Source organism: Neomonachus schauinslandi, chromosome 15, assembly GCF_002201575.2.
Source record: "Neomonachus schauinslandi chromosome 15, ASM220157v2, whole genome shotgun sequence".
In the NCBI taxonomy this organism is placed as follows: Eukaryota; Metazoa; Chordata; class Mammalia; order Carnivora; family Phocidae; genus Neomonachus; species Neomonachus schauinslandi.
Window position 1 is genome coordinate 41,530,113 of NC_058417.1, and position 22,997 is coordinate 41,553,109.

At 51.3% G+C, this 22,997-nt stretch overlaps 1 protein-coding gene across 1 annotated transcript in view; it reads left to right on the forward strand.

The window, feature by feature from the left end:
• Window positions 1-20,983, forward strand: part of HROB (homologous recombination factor with OB-fold) — a 31,079-nt gene extending 10,096 nt beyond the window's left edge. Inside the window, exons 2-10 of the mRNA XM_021681737.1 lie at window positions 7,894-7,944; window positions 11,368-12,534; window positions 13,792-13,875; window positions 15,264-15,404; window positions 15,992-16,100; window positions 16,288-16,373; window positions 16,670-16,795; window positions 18,575-18,692; window positions 20,892-20,983. Coding sequence (XP_021537412.1) covers window positions 7,894-7,944; window positions 11,368-12,534; window positions 13,792-13,875; window positions 15,264-15,404; window positions 15,992-16,100; window positions 16,288-16,373; window positions 16,670-16,795; window positions 18,575-18,692; window positions 20,892-20,983 — 1,974 coding nt within the window. The remainder of the gene's footprint in view (window positions 1-7,893; window positions 7,945-11,367; window positions 12,535-13,791; window positions 13,876-15,263; window positions 15,405-15,991; window positions 16,101-16,287; window positions 16,374-16,669; window positions 16,796-18,574; window positions 18,693-20,891) is intronic.
• Window positions 20,984-22,997: the final 2,014 nt, after the last annotated feature.

Sequence of the window (22,997 nt, forward strand, 5' to 3'; positions counted from 1 at the left end):
CATTTTAAATAATGCTGTGGTGCATGTTCATATAGCTAAATCTTTGTGCACATCAATTATTACTTTCTTAAGATAAATTCTTAGAAGTAGAGTTGTTTTGTCAAAGGGTGTACACATTTTTAAGGCTTTCGATGCTATTTTCTGGACCAGTAAGGGACACCAGCATGGGGCCAGCTGTCCAAGTCAGAAGCCTCAGATAAGGTTCAGTCCAAGAGAAGAAGGCTGACTGAGAGGAGTAGTGGTAAATAGGTGGTGGGGGGAACAGGTTGGGGAATGCGGAGGAGAGAAGCTACCAGGCTTTGAAGATTGCCTGGTACTGGGGAGACACTATGTGGGACTTCTCTGGAAACTAGAGGAATACTCTTGTCCCCTCTAGATCCCCTCTTCACCAGCAGCCACCCTCCAGGCAGTACCCCTCAGGGACGCCTTCCCTGCCACTCCCTGTTCCTCTTGATGCTCCTCCAAGCAAGCTGGATGACAGCTCCCTGAGACCCAGCCAGCTGCAGCCTGCCCTGAGCCCTACACACCCCCACAGCCTTGAAAGGGTCAGCCTGGCTTCCAAAGGCAGACCCTGGCACCTCATCAAGGGTCCAGCCTCCCTGCGCCGCCCCCACCCCCACCCCAGCCTTGGAGGAAGACCAACTGGGAGAGGCTAGAGCAGGTGGGTGTTGGATGGGGGGGCATAGATCTTGAGATGACTCACACGCCACCCGAGGGGAGAAAGGGGCTGGAGGATGAATGGATAGCAAACCAGAAGGAGGAGCTGAGATGAGCTTTGGTGCCTTGATTCGCCCGCGTCAGTTTCTTCAACATCTGCAGTGCGTGGGGTTGAGCGATCCCACTGGGGGGTTGTAGGGGGTAGGGCTGGGAGGCTGGCTGACGTTTGCTTCCCGCCTGCTGGGTCGGCCGAGCAGTTCATGAATGACTCACCTCATTGTCAGGCTGATTCACTGCTCTCCTGGGGACTTGGAGGGCGGGGGGAGGCTGCAGCAGCCCCCTCGGTACGACTCATACTGTCGCACACACGCGCACACACGCGCGCGGGCGGGGCTCCAGCGTGTCCACTTACCTGCTGGGGCCAGGACCCCATAAATGGTTTTCCGGGGGGAGAAGGAGGGGGAGGCACACGGCTTGGTCTGCGGAGAACAAGTTTGAGGTTTCTGTCTAGTCTACCCATGGCTATTTACATTTAAACTGATTAAAATTAAATACAATTAAAACTTCAGTTCCTCAGTCTGACTAGCCCCATTTCAAGTGCTCAGCAGCCACATGTGGCTAGGGGCTACTCTATTGGACACAGCGGATAGAAAATACCTCCATCGGGGTGGATGGGTGGCTCAGTCTGTCTTCTAAGCGTCTTCTGTCTTCTAAGCGTCCCTCTTCTAAGCGTCTGTCTTCCCCTCAGGTCATGATCCCAGAGTCCCAGGATCCAGCCTCTCCCTAAGCAGGGAGTCTGCTTCTCCCTCTCCCTCTGCCACTCCCCCTGCTTGTGCTCCCTCTCTCTCTCTCTCTCTCTCTCAAATAAATAAATAAAATCTTTAAAAAAAGAAAAGAAAATACCTCCATCAACACAGAATGGTCTATCAGTAGCGCTGGTCTATACAAACTTCGCACACACAAAGCTGCACAAGCAGATCAGCCCTCCCCTGGCCCCAGACACTCGGCACCCCCACCCTCTATGCAGCACACAACAGACATTTAATTCCACTCACTCACACAACACCCACCCACCAACACGGTTAGGCAAGACTCTCAATGTGTATACACATTTGCGGTGCATGCCGCTGTCCATACCAAGGCGAATGTAAATATAAACACTTAAACACACATCATCGCACTGATTCACATACAACGGCTCATACAATAAAAATACAAATTAGGGCAAAATGCATTTGCAAATATGCTGAAATAGATACAAACTCAAACCATGTGGTTCTCATAACAAATCTCAGCACATTTTCGCAAACTCAAGTATGGGGAAAGGGAACCCACATTGTTGAGCCCCTGCCAACGTGCCAGGCATGGAGTTAGCCATTTTGATGTATTAATTCATTTAATCTCACAGCAACCTTGCAAGGAAGATGTATTATTCCATTTTAATAGATGAGACAGCTAAGTTTCAGAGAGGTAAAGTAACTCAGTCACACAAGCCAGGGTCAAATATAAACGAAGATTTGTCTAACTTCATAGCCAATATGCAGCATGCTATCTCCAAACACATGTGCATAGGCGTGCACGTGCATGCACACACACACACACTCAAGGTGTACCCTCCTTTGTACCTAAGAAGGTAAGTCTTGTCGGCCAGCAACTGCAGGGATTTTTGGAAATAAGCATGGAGTTGCCCCGATTCATTTACATTCCCTCCTGCGACATGGCATTAAGTCATTCAACAAACACTTGCTGAGTGTCTTCCATGTGTCAAATTCTATGTTAAATACTGGTTCACAAAGGAAACGCCACAGTTGTTGCCCTGAAGGAGTTCAAAGTGAAGGTGTGAGGTGTGAAGGAAACCTAAAGACAATGCAGGACACACAAGAGACCCAAGCTATAATGAAAGTAGGCCAAAAATGCAGGGAACCAAAGGGAAGGTAAGCTGGGTCTCCTGGAGCAGTAAGGGAGGCTTCTTAGAGGAGGCAACCCGTGAGCTGGGGCATGAAGAAGGAGTGGGGTGGAGAGGGATTGGTATGGATTGGGAGATTGGTTGAGAGATTAGCTAGGGCAGGGAGGCAGATGCCAGGACATTGCAGGCCCTGGGGATTTTATATGTCATCCCCCAGCAACTGGGGGAATTGAAAAATTTTTACAGTGGGAAATAGGACCCCATTTGCATGTTAGAAAGAATGGACAGAAGGGAAGAAAGCCTGGACTAGGGAAATCATGCAGGAAGCTACCACAATAGCCCAGACAGGAGTTGGTAAGGCTTGATGTACAGTGAAAGGCATCTAGACAAGGTGAGGGATAGACAGGGATGGGGGAGTTGGGGTCTATCCTGGTCCTGAGAAAGAGCATTGCAACAGGTTTCTGACCCATGAAAATGTGATGAAAGCCTGGATTCTCTCTCAGAACAAGGCATATATTCATAGGCACACTATCTTTTGCACATAATTATAGGGATTTTTAATCCCTGAAGCCCCAGGTTAAGAACCCAGTTCCTTGGAATTCTAACAGGCAAAACAACATGGTGGTTAAACCTGTGGAGGCTAGAATCAGCCAGCCTGCTTCATCACCTTAGCTCCACCACCTATTACTTATATGAACTTGGGCAGGACATTGACTCTTTCCTTTTGTGCAAAGCAGAAGTGAACCTAGCACCTATATTGAGGCTTGTTACAATAATCAAGTGAACCAATACATGGAAAGTTCCAGAATCTTGCTCAGGAAGTACTGGCTGCTATTACTACGGGTTAAATCAGAGTGTTATTAAGACGCACACATGGGGCGCCTGGATGGCTGAGTTGTGTTAAGCATCTGATTTCAGCTCGGGTCATGATCTTGGGGTCCTGGGATTGAGCCCTGCGTTGCTCAGTGGGGAGTCTGCTTCTCCCTCTCCCTCTGCCCCTCCCCCCCCACTTGTATGCTCACTCTCACTCTCTCTGTCTCAAATAAATAAATAAAATCTTGTTGGGGCACCTGGGTGGCTCAGGCGTTAAGCGTCTGTCTTTGGCTCAGGTCATGATCCCAGGGTCCTGGGATCGAGCCCCGCATCGCATCGGGCTCCCTTCTCAGCAGGAAGCCTGCTTCTCCCACTCCCCCTGCTTGTGTTCCCCCTCTTGTTGTGTCTCTGTCAAATAAATAAATAAAATCTTTAAAATAAATAAAGAAATAAAATCTTTTTTAAAAAGACCCCCTCGCTACACTTACTCCCCTTTGTACCCCACTTCATAGCTGGGGAATCTGTTGTCTTCTGGTGTGGCCCTCCAGCCTGAGTCCTAGCACCCATTTTGCCCTTTCCCAGAACCCACCCCTTCCCTTTTGGCTGAGTCTCCATTATCCTCAAGCCTGGTTCTTAGAATTAACATTAACCTCTCTTCTAGGAGGAGGGAGAGGCACATGGGTGGTTCAGTTAGTTAAGCATCTGCCTTTGGCTCAGGTCATGATCTCAGGGTCGTGGGATCAAGACCCTTGGCAGGCTCCCTGCTCAGCAGGGAGTCTGTTTCTCCCTCTGCCTCTGCCCCTCCCCCTTGCTCATGCGTGCTCTCTCTCAAATAAATAAACAAAATCTTAAAAAAAAAAAAAAGGGGCGCCTGGGTGGCTCAGTTGATTAAGCGACTGCCTTCGGCTCAGGTCATGATCCTGGAGTCCCGGGATCGAGTCCCACATCGGGCTCCCTGCTCAGCAGGGAGTCTGCTTCTCCCTGACCCTCCTCCCTCTCATGCTCTCTCTCTATCTCATTCTCTCTCAAATAAATAAATAAAATCTTTAAAAAAAATAATAATTAAAAAAAAATTAGAGGAGAGAGAAGAGGACATAGGCCCCATCACCATGGAGACCCCGTCCTTGCCTTTCCCATAAGATGACAGTAGGAAAGGGGCGCCTGGGGGGCTCAGTTGGTTAAGAGACTCCTTCGGCTCAGGTCATGATCCTGGAGTCCCAGGATCGAGTCCCACATCAGGCTCCCTGCTCAGCGGGGGGTCTGCTTCTCCCTCTGACCCTCTTCCCTCTCGTGTTCTCTGTCTCTAATTCTCTCTCTCAAATAAATAAAAAAAAAAAAATCTTAAAAAAAAAAGATGACAGTAGGAAGAAGAAGACATTTGATTTGGGGGAAGGGGGACCCTTCAGCATGGGGGTCCTTCCCAACTCTAAAATCACAGACTACCTCCTCACTGTGTCCTGTCAGCTCCTCTCTAAAGTGTCCCAGGTCCTCATTTTCCATTTGCTCCGACCACCTACCCCCACCCCCATCCAGGTTCTAACAGGAGTTGGGGGCAGTAGATGCCAAATTTATTGAACTTAGAAAAGTGATGGAGAAGAAAACAGGATTTCCCATCAGAAGATCCACCACTGAGTGACTGTGTGACCCTGATGGGGTCTCTTACCCCCTGGGCCTGAGTTTCCTAATCTGTAAAATAATACTGGCCCCCCATTCTTCATGGGATCTTTGTAAAGACAAAATGAGCTAGCGGTTAAAATTGGAAGCTGCAAACTTCAGTGTGGGTAGGAGTTGCTCTTAGTCCTCTTGGCCTTTTGGGCTCTGTGATCCCCCTTCAGCTGGAGCTGACAGAGCCCAGAGGTCCCAGGACCCCTGCAACTGGGTCTCCAGGACTATCTGCAGCTGAGCAGAATGAGCTGCTCTGGAGAAGAGAAGGCCTGTAAGCGGGAGAGTTGGGGTTTTGTACCCCAGCTCAGAAGAAGCACAGAGGCTGTGAGGGAATTCCTAACTTGGATGAGAGTTAGGGGTCCAGCTTCCATCTCCTATCGCCATTCTGGCTTCCATTCTGACATGGGACAGGTAAACTGGTCCACAAGAAGCTATGATGGTTGCCCAGATGTGAGTCCAGGCCAAGCCACTCTGGGGAAGATCCAAAGCTGGTTCAGATCACTTCGTTAAGAACCTGAGTCAGCTACCTTCCTCCTGCCTTTTGAGTCCTCAAATCTATGCGGCCCTAGCATCACTCTAACTAGCCCTATAATAACAAGCAAGAAGAAGAACAGAGAGAGGACTGAGGGCTGGCTCATGAGAGCTAGCTTTGCCAGCTCACTGGATCCGGGCCCATCTCTCTGCACAACTATCCTAGACTATCTTTTGACCTGTGGCTCCCTGACTTGTGAACTTGAGGACACAAGGAGTCTTATTAATTTCTCTATCCCCAGTGTTAAGTACTGTGCCGGATACACATCAGTCATTGTACCATTCCTTCAATAATTCTATTGAGCATTGTGCTAAGTGCTGGGGACATAAAGTTTAACAAGCCAGACCAAGTCCCTGCCCTCATGGAGCTCATTTTTGTTTGGTTTTTGGTGCTGAAACCCGGGAGCTCATATTTTAGCGAGGAAGACACACAATAAAGATGTAAACCATGACAATTATAAATTATGAAAAGTGCTGAGAAGGAAATAGAGTGTTGGGTGGGGGGATGGATGTTACTTGAGAGATAAGTGACAGGGAAGATCTGAGATCTAAGCTGAAATATGAAGGACTGAAAAGAGCAAGACCAAGAACATCTTTGCTTAATATATGTGTTGCAAGTATGGATGGCTAGATGAACAGACAAACAACCAATGGGGCGGATTCTAATGTGAACGAGAGTTAAGCTTCAGTACCCAGTCCCTAGCGTGCTTAATTCAAGAGAAGAGGGTGGGCGGGACTGGGGACCCAGGATTCCCAACCTGCTCTCCCAGAACTCCAGTTGAACCAGCCGACCTGGCCCGAGGGGCCGCTGGGGGGCGACCGAGAGCCCACTCATTTCCCTTTAAGGCCGAGGCGGAAGACAGACGGAGGAAGGGCCTTTGTGTCGGCGGGATAGAAATAGGCCCGCCCCTTTAAGGGGGCGGAGACGCTGGAGTGGCGGCCACTTCGAAAGCGGCCCTGGGCTGCGGTCCCCGGCCTCCCGGCGACCCTCTCTCGGCCCCCTCCCGGGTCGCAGAGTCCTGTCTTTGCGACCTCGCACCAGAGACCCCGCTGCCCGGACTCCGCCTCTCCCGCCCGGGACAAGTCCGAGGCCCCGGCGACCCCTCGAGTCGGGGCCTGCCCGGCTAACCCTCGGTCGGGAGGCCGCCCGCCGTCGCCATGGTAATGCTGCGCCCCGGGCCGCGGAACTGCCTTCGGGCTTGCGGCCCCTCACTCGTGCGAGCTGCACGGCCGGGTTAGGGTTTGGGTCAGAGCTTGGTGGCTTCGGGACACCTGGGCTCTAGTCAGGGCTTGCCTGAGACCCTGGGAAGGTTCTCTCCACACACCTCCCTCTGGACCTGTTTCCCTCCTGCTGCCTTCCATCTCTTCTTGGAGAACTGCTCATCGTTCTCGGGGTGCTCAAACGTCACGCCTCCAGAGCCGACCCCCTCCCCCTAGCCGGTTACCCTCTGATCCTTGGACGCTGGGGGGGTGGGTATGTCTAACTGCAGCTCTTGGCTGCTCTGGCATCTGACGTTAGGCACAGCCCGCCGCGCTGGGCTTGACACATGCCTCAGAATTGGCTACAGCAGCCCTGCTGCCTAGAAAGAAGGAACTGTGGACCAGGGCATCCTGCCCTCCTGGGACGCTGGCTTTGGTGCATTGGATTAGATAGAAGGAAACCACTTGTTTCAGAAACAAGGCCACTGTGCTGGGCATGCCTGGATTTATGGTAACCTCTCCTACGTTTGACATAGGTTCCCCAGGCCAGATCTTTGGGATGTTGCAAAATCCTTAGGCCCATGTGCACAGTGCTGAGTCTAAAGAATGACCCATGCTCCCTTTGTCAGCCTTCCCCTTGCCTCCTCCTCCCTCTTGCAAGGCGAATACAGATGGACCTGAGTGGATTATTTTACAAGAAAGGATTCTAAATCATGTAAATCTTTTTTTTTTTTTAAAGATTTTATTTATTTATTTGATAGAGAGAGACACAGCGAGAGAGGGAACACAAGCAGGGGGAGTGGGAGAGGGAGAAGCAGGCTTCCCGCTGAGCAGGGAGCCCGACGCAGGGCTCGATCCCAGGACCCTAGGATCATGACCTGAGCCAAAGGCAGACGCTTAACGACTGAGCCACCGAGGCGCCCCCTAAATCATGTAAATCTTTAAGTAAATCCCATCTCTTCCCTCCTCATCCCTTATTCCTCTTTCAGCACTAGCAAAAAAAACAAAACAAAACAGTACACCTGATGGTCTTGTTAGAATTGGAAGAAGCATAGTGAGGACAGAATGTACTTGCAAACAGTATCTCTCCTCCAACCTCAATTGCTTTGTTTTCCTTTCAGGCATGCAGTTTGCAGAAGCTGTTTACTGTGGAAGAAGAGTTTGAAGATGAGGTAAGGAAGTGTTGGTGATCAGAGATAGCAGAGGAGGTCTTGAGTTGTCAACACCCAGACCCAGAACATTTTGAAGCAGTCTGCCCCAGCCTCCTTTTACTTGACATGTATAGCTTTTTTTGTCTGTGACAGGCTGAGAGAAGATGAGACATGTAAACAGCCTACTTAACTGTTTTAGAGACAGAAAAACAGAGCTGCCTAATTGGCATACCTTTAAATTACAAGGGCCCTTGCCTGGAAGCTGGGTCATGTGGATGATTCAGTTCACCTTTATGATGGAATACTTGAGGTGGGAAGAAAGTTTATGGAGAACCAGAGACAACACAGTTAGTGGATGACAGGAGGCCTGGGGTCACCAAGTGGCTATGTGAGCCAGGGCAAATTACTTCACTCTCTGGCCTTCTGTTTTCTCTTCTATAATAGGAGGGATGTTCTTTTGCCTCAGATTTTCTTCCCTTCCCTCTCTCTCAGAAGATGAGGGATTAGACTAGATCGGAAGCTGGCACATTAGAATCACTCCTGCTGAGGCCCTGACACACACCAATTAAATCGGAATTTCTGGGGATGGGCCCAGGCAGGGCTATTTCTAATCTTGGGGTATAGTCAGAGATCACTGAACTAGCTAGCAATCCCCACAGCTCTCTTCCCACTCAGATCCAATGGATATAGTTTCATCTGGGAGGTCCAAAATTGCTACCTGAAATCCTTCTCAGAAAGAGGCAGGATTTAAGTGAGTAAAATGCAAAAAAGGCCTCCTGATTCCAGGCTAACATACGTAGATACTAAACTACATTTATAGAGTAGAATTACTTTATTTATCAATGACAAGCCATTCAAACTTACTTTTTGTCTCCCAGTGCTGTGCTTTAAAAATCATGTTTAGAATTTGTCGAGATGCCCCATTTGTACCTAGTATGGTGATGAATGCTGCACCAGGGACCCAAGCCCCACGTTCCCCTTCCTTTGAAGCTTTTGGAACCTAAGGTTTGAAAGGGAAAACAGACCTTCCTCAGACCTCTTAAAAACCGGTCTCTAGGGGCGCCTGGGTGGTTCAGTTGGTTAAGCGACTGCCTTCGGCTCAGGTCGTGATCCTGGAGTCCCTGGATCGAGTCCCGCATCGGGCTCCCTGCTCGGCAGGGAGTCTGCTTCTCCCTCTGGCCCTCCCCCCTCTCATGTGCTTGCTCTCTCTCATTCTCTCTCTCTCAAATAAATAAAATCTTTAAAAAAAAAAAAAAAAAAAACCGGTCTCTGGCATGTCTCATTCATTGAGGCCCTAAGACATGGTGACAGGGACACATATGGGTTCTAGTCCTGGTTCTGTGAAGTTACTTAACTTCTGAATCTCCACTTCTGCATCTGTAAAACAGGAATAATAATAACACCTATTAGGGCCATCATGAAAACTCATTGAGAGAATTCTGGTAAAATGTTTACATGGTCCCTGGCACCCAGTGCCATTCCAAATTGTTAGATGTTCTCGTCATCACTTGGGGACTTGAATTTTGTTTTTATATAAAAATTCAAAATTGCCAGCTTTGTTGAGGAGATGTGTCCTTGTCTTTGTCTTTCAGCTTTGGAAATGTGTAATTACAGGCTGAAAAAGTGACTGCTAAGTGCCCCACTTGGGTCTTACCAGGTGATGAGAGGACTGCTGAGCCGGCAATGGGATTAAGAGTGAAGGTCTCTGGGACACCTGGCTGGCTCAGTGGAGCATGTGACTCTTGATCTCGGGGTCTTGAGTTCGAGCCCCATGTTGAGCGTAGAGATTAAATTAAAAAAAAAAAAAGCGTTCAAGTTCCTGTTCCAAGACCAGTCCCTTTCCGCCTTCCCCAGGCAGATGACGTCATGTCTAAGAGTGAGCCCTTTAGGGGAAAAGGGATCCATCAACCTCCAGGATCATCAGGATTTCATTGCTGCTGTAATTCTGATATTGTTATTGCTAAACCCCATGGTAGTCCTGCTGGAGTATGCTACTCTCCTGATAATACACAAAGCAGGAAAAAACCTTGCCCTGGCCCAGACAGTCCAATGCAGCGGCAGAGGATGGTGGTGGAGGGGACCTTCCTGTCAGTTAAATCAGCAGCTCTGACTCAAAAACACCCTCAGAACAGGTCTGTTGCTCTTGAAGGTGTCAATCTCACCTTGCTTCCCAACTGGAATCCGTACTTAATTTAACTTGCTTGAAAAGCTATATTTAACTTCTGCCTATTTTGCTAGATCCAAGGCCTCTGGCTTACTGAAGGCTGTGTGTGTGAGTGTGTGTGTGTGTGTCTGGTGGATGGGGGGAGGAGTGGGTTGAGGACAGGCAGCATGACCAGCTGGAGAGACCCCTATTGCACAGGCTGGAGACCAGGAAACTTGTTTCCTTGAGATGCGTGTGTGACCTTGGGTGATTTGATTCTTGGTGCCCGGGTATGTTTGCTTCTGCCTGCTCCCCCGCCCCCCAGGAGAAGCTACCTAAAGACTTAGCCTTAGAAAATTTCTTTTTTTTTTTTTTTAGGACTTTTTTCCTCAAGTTTTTAATTAATTAATTTGCTTATTTATTTTTAGAGGGGGGAGGGGCAAAAGGAGAGGGAAAGAATCTCAAGCAGACTCCCCACTGAGCATGGAGCCCAGTGCAGGGCTCGATCTCACAACCCTGAGATCATGACCTGAGCCGAAATCAAGAGTCGGACGCTTAACTGACTGACCCACCCAGGCGCCCCTCTTCAAATTTTTATTTAAATTCTAGTTAGTGGGGCGCCTGGGTGGCTCAGTTGGTTAGGCATCTGCCTTCAGCTCGGGTCGTGATCCTGGGGCCCTGGGATCGAGCCCTGCATCGGGCTCCTAGGTCAGCAGGGAGTCTGCTTCTCTCTCTACCCACCCCTCGCCACAGCTCGTGCTCTTTCTCTCTCTCTCTCTCTCTCTCTCACTCTCAAATAAATGAATGGAATCTTTAAAAAATAAATAAAATAAATTCTAGTTAGTTAACATATAGTGCTAAAGATTTTATTTTTAAGTAATCTCTACATGCAAAGTGGGACTTGAACTCATGACCCTGAGATCAGGAGTCACATATTCCACCAACTGAGCCAGCCAGGCACCCCTGAATGTTTCTGGGAGAAGTCTGGGGGTGCTGGGGCACCTGGCTGGCTCAGTCGGTGGAGCATGCGACTCTCAATCTTGGGATTGTAAGTTTGAGTCCCACATTGCATGTAGAGATTACTTAAAAAAACTTAAAAAAATAAAACCTTTAAAAAAAGTGGGGGAGTGGGCTTATGGGCAAGGTCAAAGGTGGTGAGAGACCCCACCACGGCCTTCCATGCCTTGGTTTCTTGCTTACGTGTATCTGCGCCTACAAACATACCACATGCCTGAAACAGTAAAAGCAGAGTGTTTCTTGATTTCTGGATGCCAAGACCCACCGTCTCTGCTTCTTTGTAGGACTTCTTGTCTGCTGTGGAGGATGCAGAGAACCAGTTTGCTGGCTCGCGGCCTGTGAAGGCTGGGTGCCTGAGACCCGTCTCTTCCAGGCCACAGGACTCCGTGCAGGCACAGTCTTCTGGGCAGTTGCCATCAGGCCCCACTGCTGCTTCAGAGGCTTTGCGCCTGTCAGCTCTGGGACTCCGCCTTCCTACCTCCAGCATGCCTGGGGCCATCAAGGGTCCACCTTCCGTAGGAACAGCCCCCCTAAGGCCTGTCTCGACTTCTAGCAGCTGGACTGGCCATCAGAGACAAGTGACACTGACCGAAGTGCTCAAAGAGCCAGCCAGACCCCAGACCTCCGCTTCCTGCCCCCTGCTCAGGTTTGAGAGCCAGCAACCAGTGACTGGGGGCTTCGAGGGGCCTGAACAAGATGAATTTGATAAGGTCCTGGCAAGCATGGAGCTGGAGGGGCCTGGCATGGAGCTGGACATTGGAGTCAGCAGTGAGGCCCCAGGAATCCTGCCCACCTGGCATCAGGAGGACTCAGCAGTGGCTAAAAAGGCCCGGGTAGCTGATCTGAGCCAAAAGGGGCCCATACCTGCTCCCCACGTACCTAGTGTCCTGTCAGCCCACAATGAGCCTCCAGAGCCTGTTGTCCACTGTAGGACTCTACAGCCCCCCTTGAGATCTGGTGCCACCAGCAACCTTCCCATCCCAACTGCTTCAGTGGTTCCTGCTCAGCAGCCCCCCTGGGAAGCCTGTCGGAAGGGCCCCCCAGTTCAGGCACCACAGCCTCCCCAAGCGGCTGGCAGGCCTGTTCGGAGCAGGCCTCAAAACCATTTCCCCGGTCACTCATTCCAGTGTCCAAATGCCTCCATACCTGGCAAATCTCATTTTCCCGGACCACGAACTCCCAAGTCGATCTCTTCTACTCCCTCAAGGACTATCTCTGGATCATTTCCCCAGAGCCCCTTACAACCCCGAGCTCCAGTGTCTTCTGTCAAGTGTCCTCTCAGCACCCCAAAGAGCCCCCATTCCTCCCCGGCTCCCCAGGCAGTTCTGCAGACGCCCGTCGTCACCAACCACCTGGTGCAGCTGGTCACTGCCGCCCACCGGACACCCCAGCAGCCCGCCCACGCCAAAACTCGCCGCTTCCCCGGCCCGGCCGGGGTCCTGCCTCATCAGGTGAGGGACAGCTTGTCTTCGGCAGAAGCTGGACCTGTCCGGGACACGGGCGGGGGGTGCGGCGGGAGGGAGAAGCAGGAGTTCCAGTGCCATCCAGTCCCACGATATCCTTACTCCTGGGGGGTGGGAGGGAAGGAAGGAAGTGTAGAGAGGGGGTTTCCAAAGCTGCAGAAGTTCAAAGAAGTGGGAAGGAAGAATTGAATGCTCGAAAAGCCACAGGTGAGAGAGCGCTTCAGGCTCTGAGAACTTCACGACTTTCCTTTGTTGAGCGCCTCCTGTTGCTAGCACTGGGGCGGGAAGATCCGTTCACTTATATTTACTAAGGACTTGTATGCGCTGGGCGATTTGCTTGGAACTGAGAACGCAGAGGTTAAAATAGCAGTAGCTCCTGTCCCAAGTTGTTCACGGCACAGCAGAAGAAGCCGATGCGAAGGAACGATGATACGTCAAATGCAGTGTCCCTGGGTGCTGCGGAGACACTGGGCTCCTTGGGCTTCCTGAGTGGGCTTTGGAGGGTCAGGGAGGAGGTTAACAGGTGTGTGTAGGAAGGCTGTGCTCTGGGAGGCATTTCAGCAGTGGGAAGACAGGGAAGAGTGTGTGCGAAGGCACAGAGGTGTGAGGGCAGGATGCTGTCAGAGGTACACGGAACAGGTCACTGTGGCTGGCGTGTGGGGTCCGCGTGGGGAAGCTGCGCTATGCTGACAGTTTGGATTTCAGCGATGGTGGAGGGACAGTATCCATCAAACCATCTTGGATCAGATTCCAGATCATGGGACCCTGAGGGTCCACTCTGGTTGTGATTGGTGTACTCCTTTTCTCACATTTTAAGGGTGGTTCAAATAATTTCTGCCCGTTCCTTGCCCTTTGCTAGCACTCTAAGGAAAATGAAAGGAGGCCGTCCACATTCCTCCTGGGCTGGAGCTCTGTGGGGAAGGGGTAGGTCCCTGAGAAGGGACTTGGGGAAGGCTGCCCCTGGGCCTATCCCAGGCCTCTCTATCCGGGTCATTGCCTCCTTCAGGAAGCCCTGGGTTCTGCTCCTGGGCCAGCTCCAGCTTCCTCACATTTCCTAAACAGTCCCCAAAGCATCTTTTTTGAGCTGCCAACAAGGCTCCCGAGACTTCGTTAGGAGAGATGTGATATGTGTTAATTGTCCCTGATAGTTTCCTGAACTCATTATGTAAGCCAGACAAGAAGCTGTACTTGTAGGTAACAGCTGCTGTGCTTGCTCTCACCTTCCCCTTCCCTCTCCCCTTGTAGCACAGTGAGAAGAATCTGGAGGAGATCGTGGTTTCCACACCCCAGACTCCGACTCACAGTGCTCGGGCTAAATTCCGGACAGAGGTAACTAGTTCCACGCAAATGCTGATTTTCTGGGCATCGTTTAAGAGCGAGCAAGGGACATCCCTGTGGGTTCCAGGAGGTGGGAAGCAGTCTACGCTGCTAGGCCTGTTCCCGGGGTCATGCACCAAAGGTCACGCACATGGTGAAGGCCGTTTGGAGAGGTGGCGGTTTTACTGGCATAAGGGGAAGCCTCTCCTGATGCTGCCCGAAGTCATGCGTCCAGTCTTCTTTCTCATCTAGGAAAGAAAGGCCCAGCTAACTTCCATCTTCCCTCGGGGGAAGGGAGTGTCAGAAGTATGAGGAAATTGTATCTCAGGATCCCCTCCTCTCAGGTTTCGGGGAACTGAGCTGGGAAGGATCTGCCTTCGTCTGGCCTCCAGTGGGTTTCTTTTTGGTGGGTGAGACCCATCTTCCCTCCTCACTGGGATTCTGGTTGACCTGCTCTGCCCTCAGACCTACTTTTGCTTTTAATTCTCTTTGCTGCACTTCCACAGATCCACCAGCCCGCTTCAGATCCAGAGTAGCAAATACTCATCTGGATACAAAGCATTCTTTTTTTTAAGATTTTTTTATTTATTTATTCGAGAGAGAGAGCGTGAGAGCAGGGCACAGGGAGGTGCAGTGGGAGAGGGACAAGCAGACTCTGCACTGAGTGAGGAGCCCGATGCGGGGCTCGATCCCATGACCTGATCATGACCCGAGCTGAAACCAACAGTCAGACACTCAACCAACTGAGCCACTCAGGTGCCCCAAAGCATTTTTTAATATAAGGAGGCTAATAGTCAAGCCAGAGGCATCCCAAATAAACTATGACTGGTTTCAAAATGGCTAAGGCACTCGGGGCGCCTGGATGGCTCAGTCATTAAGCGTCTGCCTTCGGCTCGGGTCATGATCCCAGGGTCCTGGGATCGAGCCCCACATCGGGCTCCCTGCTCGGCGGGAAGCCTGCTTCTCCCTCTCCCACTCCCCCTGCTTGTGTTCCCTCTCTCGCTGTCTCTCTCTCTCTGCCAAATAAATAAAATTAAAAAAAAAAAATGGCTAAGGCACTCTGGAAGCCTGTCAGTGTGTATGGGGGCTCCCTGGCCCTAAGACTTCTCGAGTCTATTACACAAGAGACGTAGCCTTTTGCTTCAATGCAACTAAAGTCAGGACTTGATTAAAATAAAATAAAAAAATAAAATAAGGAGCACCTTTGCTATCTCTGCTTAGTGAAAGATGTGCTATGCAACAAAATCTCACATACTGTTTTGTGATGTAGGAGAGGAGAGACTGGTCACCATGCTATAGGGAATTCGCCCTTCCCTCGCAGCCCCCCATCCTGTCTCAGCCAAGGTCTGTAGCAGGGTGAATCCATTAATGCAGGCTCCCCCTCTGCTCTGTGGTGCCAGATTGTTACTAGTTCCCAGGCATCGGCGGAGGAGGATTTTGGGCGAGGGCCCTGGCTGGCCATGAAATCTGCTCTGGGCCTGGACGAGAGAGATTCTACCTGCTTCCTCTGTACCTACAGCATCATCATGGTGCTGCGGAAGGTAAGGATCCTGGGTGCTGAGACGTGCAAGAAAGACCATTTTTCTCCTTTTCACCAACCTGCTGTCCTACTCCACCTTAGGAAAGGGGCTGTCCATTTGCTCCCTCTTACCCCAGGCCTATCTCTGAGCAGCTGCATGGAGGCCCTTTGGTTGTATTTTCCACTCACCCAGGATTTCACTACTATGGGGCACAGGTGGAAGGCGAAAGTGGGGTATGGGTATGTCTCTGCATGTCCAGGCCCTGGATGAGGTGGGGTGAGTACACGGCTACCTTTCAAGCTCCCTAGAGGTCCAGGGTCCTGTGCGGACATGTGCCCATGGCCTGCGGTGATGGAGCTCTGTATAAATACATATATGCTGGAGAAAGAAAGCAGGGGGGATAAATGAAGGACCTGCCAGCCTCGGGTCTGCTAGAGAGAGAGAGACAGGATGAGTCCTTCAGACTGCCTTTTTGCCCTCCACAAAAGGCAGATCCTCACCACATCTGTACTCTGCGCCCCCTCCCAGCTCCCGGGTTGCCCTGGCACACTTGGGAACCTCACAGGTAGGACGTGGCTTGCTCAGCAAATGCCTCTCCTTGTAACCAGGCAGCCCTGAAGCAGCTTCCCAGGAACAAGGTCCCCAACATGGCAGTGATGATCAAGTCCCTGAGTCGGAGCACAATGGACGCCAGCGTGGTTTTCAAGGACCCCACGGGTGAGGAGTCAGGTCCTGGGAGAGTCTGATGAGTGGCCTTCGTTGAGTTCAGGAGATGAGGAGGAATCGTCCTCTCCATTCGCAGACGGGAAAATTGAGGCAGTGAATGGCCCACTTCCCAGCCAGGGCTCAAACCAGTCCCTGTGCTGCCCTTGACCCAGACTGATGGGCCATGCGGTATTTGCAGGAGAGATGCAGGGCACGGTGCACAGGTTGCTGCTTGAGACCCGTCAGAGTGAGCTGAAGCCTGGCTCGGTGCTGCTGCTAAAGCAGGTATGGGGAGCTCCGAACGGGGACCTGCTCTCCAACCCTCCCACACTGGAGAAGGCCCCTGAGTTGTCTGCCTGGCTCCCATTCTTCGGAGGTGGATGGGGATGAGGGGTTGTGCTGTGAGGGCAGGAGGGTGGGTGCGGTAAGTGGTTCTTCTCTGGCCCAGGGCTGGGGCAGAAGCAATTTGTGTGACCCTGGTGCCGAGGCCAGCAAGGGGGAGGTAGGCGGGGGACCAGGTGGCATCTGAAAGCATCTAGTGCTCCATGAGGGCTCTGACCTTCCCCCTTCCTCGGCTCCAGGTTGGAGTGTTTTCTCCTTCGCTCCGAAATCACTACCTCAACGTGACGCCCAACAACCTGGTCCGTATTTACAGCCCAGATTCCGGGGATGGGAACTTCCTCAAGCCATCTCAGCCCTTCCCCAAGGTAAGAGGAGCAGGATGGAAAGGAGACTGACAGGGCCTCTTTCTGGCTGGATCTTCTGGTATCTTCCCATCCATCACCCTGGGGAGCAGAGGCATGAAGGGGGCCGTTGCCCTGAGGTGAAGCGATGCCTTCGGGGATGGGGCCATCTCCTCCTGTTCCTGGTGCAGCCGCCTGCCAGCCGGTACAGTAACAGGACCTGGAGTAGCTGGCTTCTTGGGGATCTGATGGCAGACTTGGGCATCGGAGAGGATAGGAGTTACCTGAGAACTAACCAGGTTGTGGGTTTCCCAGCGGGTGCGGCCTCAGATCTGACTCAGGGTCAGATCAGCTACAGGTGGCAGTGCGGAGAACAGTGAGCCACGTATGGCCTGTCGTGTGAGCCAGCCCTTGCCCTGCGTCTGCCCTCCGGGCCTCCACCTCCACTGGGTGAGGGGGCACCCGCACAGAACTCAAGTGGGGACACCCCCCTTTGGGGAACTAAAGGAGACTGGGGTTCCAGGCAGCTCCACTCTAGGACAAGAGTGCAGAGCCAGGCCTTGACTTGGCATATGGTGTCCCCTCTGTGGCCACCTCCCCCCTTCCTGGGATCCTGGGTTGTTGTCATGGCCTGGCCTGGGGGTCAGGAGACCTGGGTCATGTCCCCGCTCTGCTGGTAATTTGTAAGTGACCTTGGGCAAGTCCAAGTCCTGTCCCCACCCCTACTGTTGCTTCTTCTAAAAAGTGAATGGGTTAGACTTGATGACTTCTACTCAAGTTACACCTTTAGCTCTAACGGGCTACTTCCATTGCTCTCATCTTTCCCCTTAACCTTCCACATTTTCTCAAAATCACCCCACTTCCAAAAAATCATCCTTCTTTTTCTTTTAAATTTCAAGGTATCCACACACACTGACAAAAATTGAAATGGTACAGAATAAAGCAAAACGTGAAACTCACTCTTCTCCATTCCCATCCCCTAGGGCTAATGATAGTTAACAGCTTAATTACTAATTTCCATTACCTGCCTGTATATTAGCTAGTGTGCAGATTGTTGGTGTTTTGGGTTTTTTTAGATTTTATTTATTTATTTGACAGAGAGAGACATAGCGAGAGAGGGAACACAAGCAGGGGGAGCGGGAGAGGGAGAAGCAGGCTTCCCGCAGAGCAGGGAGCCCGATGCAGGGCTCGATCCCAGGACCCTGGGATCATGACCTGAGCCGAAGGCAGACACTTAACGACTGAGCCACCCAGGCGCCCCTAGTGTGCAGATTATTAAAAGCTTTTCTTCTTCTTCTTCTTTTTTTTTTTTTAGTAGGGGAGGGACAGAGAGAGAGAGAATCTTAAGCAGGCTCCATACCCAGTGCATTAGCCCAACATGGGGCCCAATCTCACAACCCCTAAGATCATGACCTGAGCTGAAATCAAGAGTTGGACGCTTAACCAACTGAGCCACCCAGGCGCCCCTCAAAGCTCATTTTTAATCCCCGGCTAAATCCTCAACATATTTCTGAATGGCCTCTTCACTCTGCTCCAGCTATATATAGATTTCCTAAAACACTAGATACCAACAGAATTAGGAAAGAAAATCGCCCAAAAAAGTTTTTTGTGTTTTTAATTATCTGCTGTTTGGGGTGTTTGGTATTTCAGCTCCCTCCCCTAGGGGACTGGCCTCTGCCACACTCCTCTGTTGTGTCTTTCCTGAACCCCTACCTATTCCTTTGAGGTTGTCTGGGTGGACATGGAACTGTCCAGAAGGATGTCAGGGGCACGGGCATTAGTAACCAGGCTCTCTGTCCCCAGAACCCAGGAAGCTTCCCTGGCAGCCTCCATCATGAGACTGCAAAGTCTGGAAAAGGCCTCAGAACAGCACGGAATGCAGAGGCAGTGGCATCCCCTGAGGAAGAACTCCCGGAAGCAGGTAAGGCAGTCAGCCCACCCAGGAGCAAAAGCGGTTCTCCTTCTATTTCCTCTTGGATAGCACAGCCAGGAGAATCTGGCTGCATCTTTTCCCTCCTTCTGTGAATCTTTGGGCCTTATAGAATCTTACAGAAATCAGATGTGGTATCTTTTCTGGCAAGGCTGTAGGCCACAGACTAATTAGCAGTGTGACCAGGGGCCACATAAAGCAAATACAGTGGGATCCACAGGTCTCCCCCGTTTCTAGACCATGTGGTTAGCCACAAGGAGGAGATGGACGGGCACCATCCTTGTACCTCACCTTGGGTCTTCCGGGGGCTGATTTCCCCATCCTGACTAAGCTCAGATACCCTTCAGGCAGTGCTGAGGAGTCAAACCTCCACGTGGTTAGGGTGGGACCAAGATACAGACCTGAGAAGCCCAAAAACATACCTGTCAGGGTATGGCCAGCTTGTTCTTCAGGAGGCAGCATCACCCAGGTGAAGCTAGCACAGTCCAAGTCTGATCCTTAGCTTTTTGATTCCATAAATTCAACCCTGTCTGGCCCCCAAGTTCATGGGATTATGGGTAAGTGTCTCACATTAACCAAATTCACATTAGACCAATGGATAAACCACAAAGCCCATTTACTTACAGCCTATGAAAAAGTATCTACCCCTTATGCTGGAATCTTCTCTGGAATGTTGCACTCGTTCCTTATAAGTAAGCTGGCTGACAAGCCAAACCATCATCAGAAGGTTGCTGGTGGTCATGAAATAAGTGAGGAGAGTTGCCTGTAGAATATTGTGGCTGGTGTCACATCTCCATTGTAGGGACAGACTTGCCAAGCAGGTAACCACTGGACAGGGTGGTTAACTGGACCACCCTGTGACTGGACAGGGCTGGGAAACACCAATACTAGCTCTTACTCTGATTCCCAGTTTCCTAGGCCCACAATGTCTGCTCATTCCCCTTCATTTAACATCGAGTTTCCCCAAACAGTCATAGTGTAGCTAGTGAGAGGCACTTTTTTTTTTTTTTAAAGATTTATTTATTCATTTGAGGTGGGGGAGGGGCAGAGGGAATGGAAGAGAGAGGATCTCAAGCAGACTCCCTGCTGAGCACGGAGTTGAATGTGTGGCTCAATCTCAGGACCCCAAGATCATGACCTGAGCCAAAATCAAGAGTTGGACGCCCAACCGACTGAGCCACCCAGGCGCCCCATCACCTTTTGCTGTTACAATCAAATTCCAGCCTTACTTCCCCAAGTACGGTGCTGGGCACCTTAATTAAATTTTGAATGCCAGCAAATGGACTTCCAGCAGCGTGTTTGTCAGGTGCTCTGTGCCAGACTGGAAGCTGGTCTCTGCAGGTGTTATGCCTAGTTCTTCTGACTCCGTGGGCTGCCTGAGCTCGGCCCTCACGCGGGACTTCTCTAGTTGGGAGCCGTGACTCTGGCATCAGATGGAGCTTGAGTATGCTCCCCACGGGCAGGCTGTTTGACCTCTTTAAACTCCTTCTCTCAGATAAAGTGGGGATGGCAACAGGAAGAACCATGCCCTGTAAAGGGTACTGTGAGGACTGAAAGGGACGAGTACAGCAGGTGCGGCCCTGAGCATGGGCTCAGCGAGTGGTAGCTGCTATTGTTAACAGTAATAGTACCAGCAGGGATTGCTGAGGTCAGCTCTATTTCCAAGTTCTCAGACATAAGCACCCAGCTGAGAACTGCAGTCAGGGACAGTTACTTTCATTCCACACGCCCAGGAAGGCCCATCAGGGAAGGGGTTGATGTCTCGCCCTCTTCAGGTGAGAAACCAGATTAATGGATGCCGTGATTCTGAATGCGTCTCATGGCTTTTCCCGGCCTTTTGTCTTCCTCTGTCCAATGAGCGCGTCGCACTAGCGGACCTCTGAAGCCTATCTGCTCAAGCGCTATGCCTCTGAATGGCAAAAGGGGTATCACCAAGGCCAAGGGGAGTGTCTTTCTTGACTGAAAGGCCCGGGCATTTTGTCCCTGTCTCTTGTGGTGTGTGCGTGTGTGGGAAGCAGAGGGAAGATGGGGGTCAGGCCCGTTAGCCCAGTCACCACTGCCCGGGGGAGCTACGTCCCCAGCTGTGCAGCCAGGTCCAGTCCCCCCTGAAAGGCAGGAGCTCTGGACCTGAGTCCTGTGGAACCCTAACGTTGTCACTAATTCTGTTTACCCTCTCCACGACCCCTGCAGATGACCTGGATGGACTCCTGAGTGAGCTCCCTGAGGACTTCTTCTGTGGGATCAGCAGCTGGGACTGCCCCACGGCAAGGCCCCCACCGTGAGCAGCCAGCCTCTTGGCACCCAGGCAAGGCTCTGGTTGGGTCTGATTGAGTCCCAGGGAGAGAGGAAGCCCAGCATGATGGGAGAATAAACAAAGCTCGGGACTATGGCTGCCCCTACCCAGGATGCCTTCCCTAGGAACGCCCTCGTCCCTCCGATTCTACACTGCTCTCACTTTGGGTCTTCTTTTGGCATTCCAGAACTCAGCCCAAGGATGGCCCTTCCGCTCTACTGTCCTCCAAGCCCTTGGACGCAGCCGTTGTTCCTTTTCCTCCTGCCAACAGGGAAGGTGTGTCCCCCTCCGGCCTCCCCTTGACGTTAGAGGACCCCGATCCCTTTACTCCCTATTCCCCGGACAGCTGAGTCGTCACACCACAGCCATGGCGACCTGTCCCTCTGGTCAGGGGAGGAACACTCTCAGACTTCCCTCCGCTTTGTCTCAAGAGGCCTGCAGCTGCCCAGCTCACCTGTGCTCAGGTTCCCAGGTGTGGGGGCGGGGCTGGGGCTGCATGCGGCATCTTGTTCGGAAATAAAGCAGCTGCCCACTTCACTCGCCTCCTCCTCTCCTTTCCACCCACCCCTGCTCCTTGTCCATCTGTCTTGCCGGTGGTGCTTTGGCTGGGGCGGAGCCAAGCTGCTCGTTTTCCTTTTCTCTCTCTCTCTTCATAAACTTTCCTTTTAGACAGTTTTAGATTTACAGAATTATTGCAAGATAATCCAGGGAGTTCCTATATACCCCACACCCAGTTTCCTCTGTCATTAGCCTCATACTAGGATGGACACTGCTTACAACTAACCAGCCAGTGTTGGGACATTACTATGAACCGAACTTCATGCTTTATTCAGATCTTTTCAATTTCCCTGTCGTCCTTTTTCTGTTCCAGGACCCCACATTCCATTTAGTTGCCGTGCCTCCTTAGGCTCCTCTTGGCTCTGGCATTTCCTCAGGCTTTCCTCGTTTTTCATGACTCTGATAGCTGCGAAGAGTACGGGTCAGGCATATTCCAGGATGCCCTCTATTGGAATCTGTCTCCTTAAAGAAAGATGAGACCGGGATTATGTGTTTTGCCGAGGAAGGCCACCGAGGAGGGTACATTCTCGTCACACATCAAGGGTTGATGGTGACCTTGATGACCTGGCTCAAGTAGCATCTGTCAGGTTTCTCCGCTGTAAATTTGCTTCTTCTCCCTCTTCATGCTGTCCTCTTTGGAAGGAAGTCACTAGGTGCAGCCCACACTTAACAAACAAGGAGTTATGTTCCACCCTCTCTAAGGACAGAATATCTATATAGTTTATTTGGAATTCTTCCTCATTTCTTAGTCCTACATTCATATCCGTCTGGACTCATGGGTGTTGTCTTATGCATTGGGTTGTAATCCAGTGCCACTTTACTGTGTGGCCAAGCAACTGCTTGTCACTGTAGCTTTGCTGTGCCACCTTTCAGACCAGAGTTGGACAAGGGCCATGTGCAGGGTGTAAAAGGCGTAATTATACCAAGTCGCCAGCCTTGTTTTCCTTTCTGGGATGAAGGGAAGAAAGGAATTATCCCCCAACTCGTGGTTGAGGGGGTGTGGGTTAAAGACCCTAGTCTGACCGCCAGCCTCCCCTGCCTCAGCCCCAGCCTTCCCTAAGGGGCTGTGAGTCCGAGGCCTCCAATAGGCTTGGGTACTGCTCTGGGGAAGGACGCTTATCTCTTTCTTCCCAAAGAAAGCCTGACCCCCTGGATCCCCGTCTCAAAGCTGAAGTGAGTGAGTGCTGCAAGAATTCCATGTTCAGCAGGCTGTTAGTTAGTGGGGCCCTGTTCGAGAAGGCTTTTGTGTTCCAAGCCCAGGAGCAAGAAGGGGCTAATTCACTAGCAACCCTCCTACCTGAACAGATCGTGCACTTCTATCTCTTCTACCCACTGCTAATACCCCAGCTCTGCCGATGCAGCTCAGATCTGGGCCACAGCCCATCTACCCTGTATGGTCTTCCTGCACCTAAATCACCCCACGCCCCTGGCCCGCACTACCATTC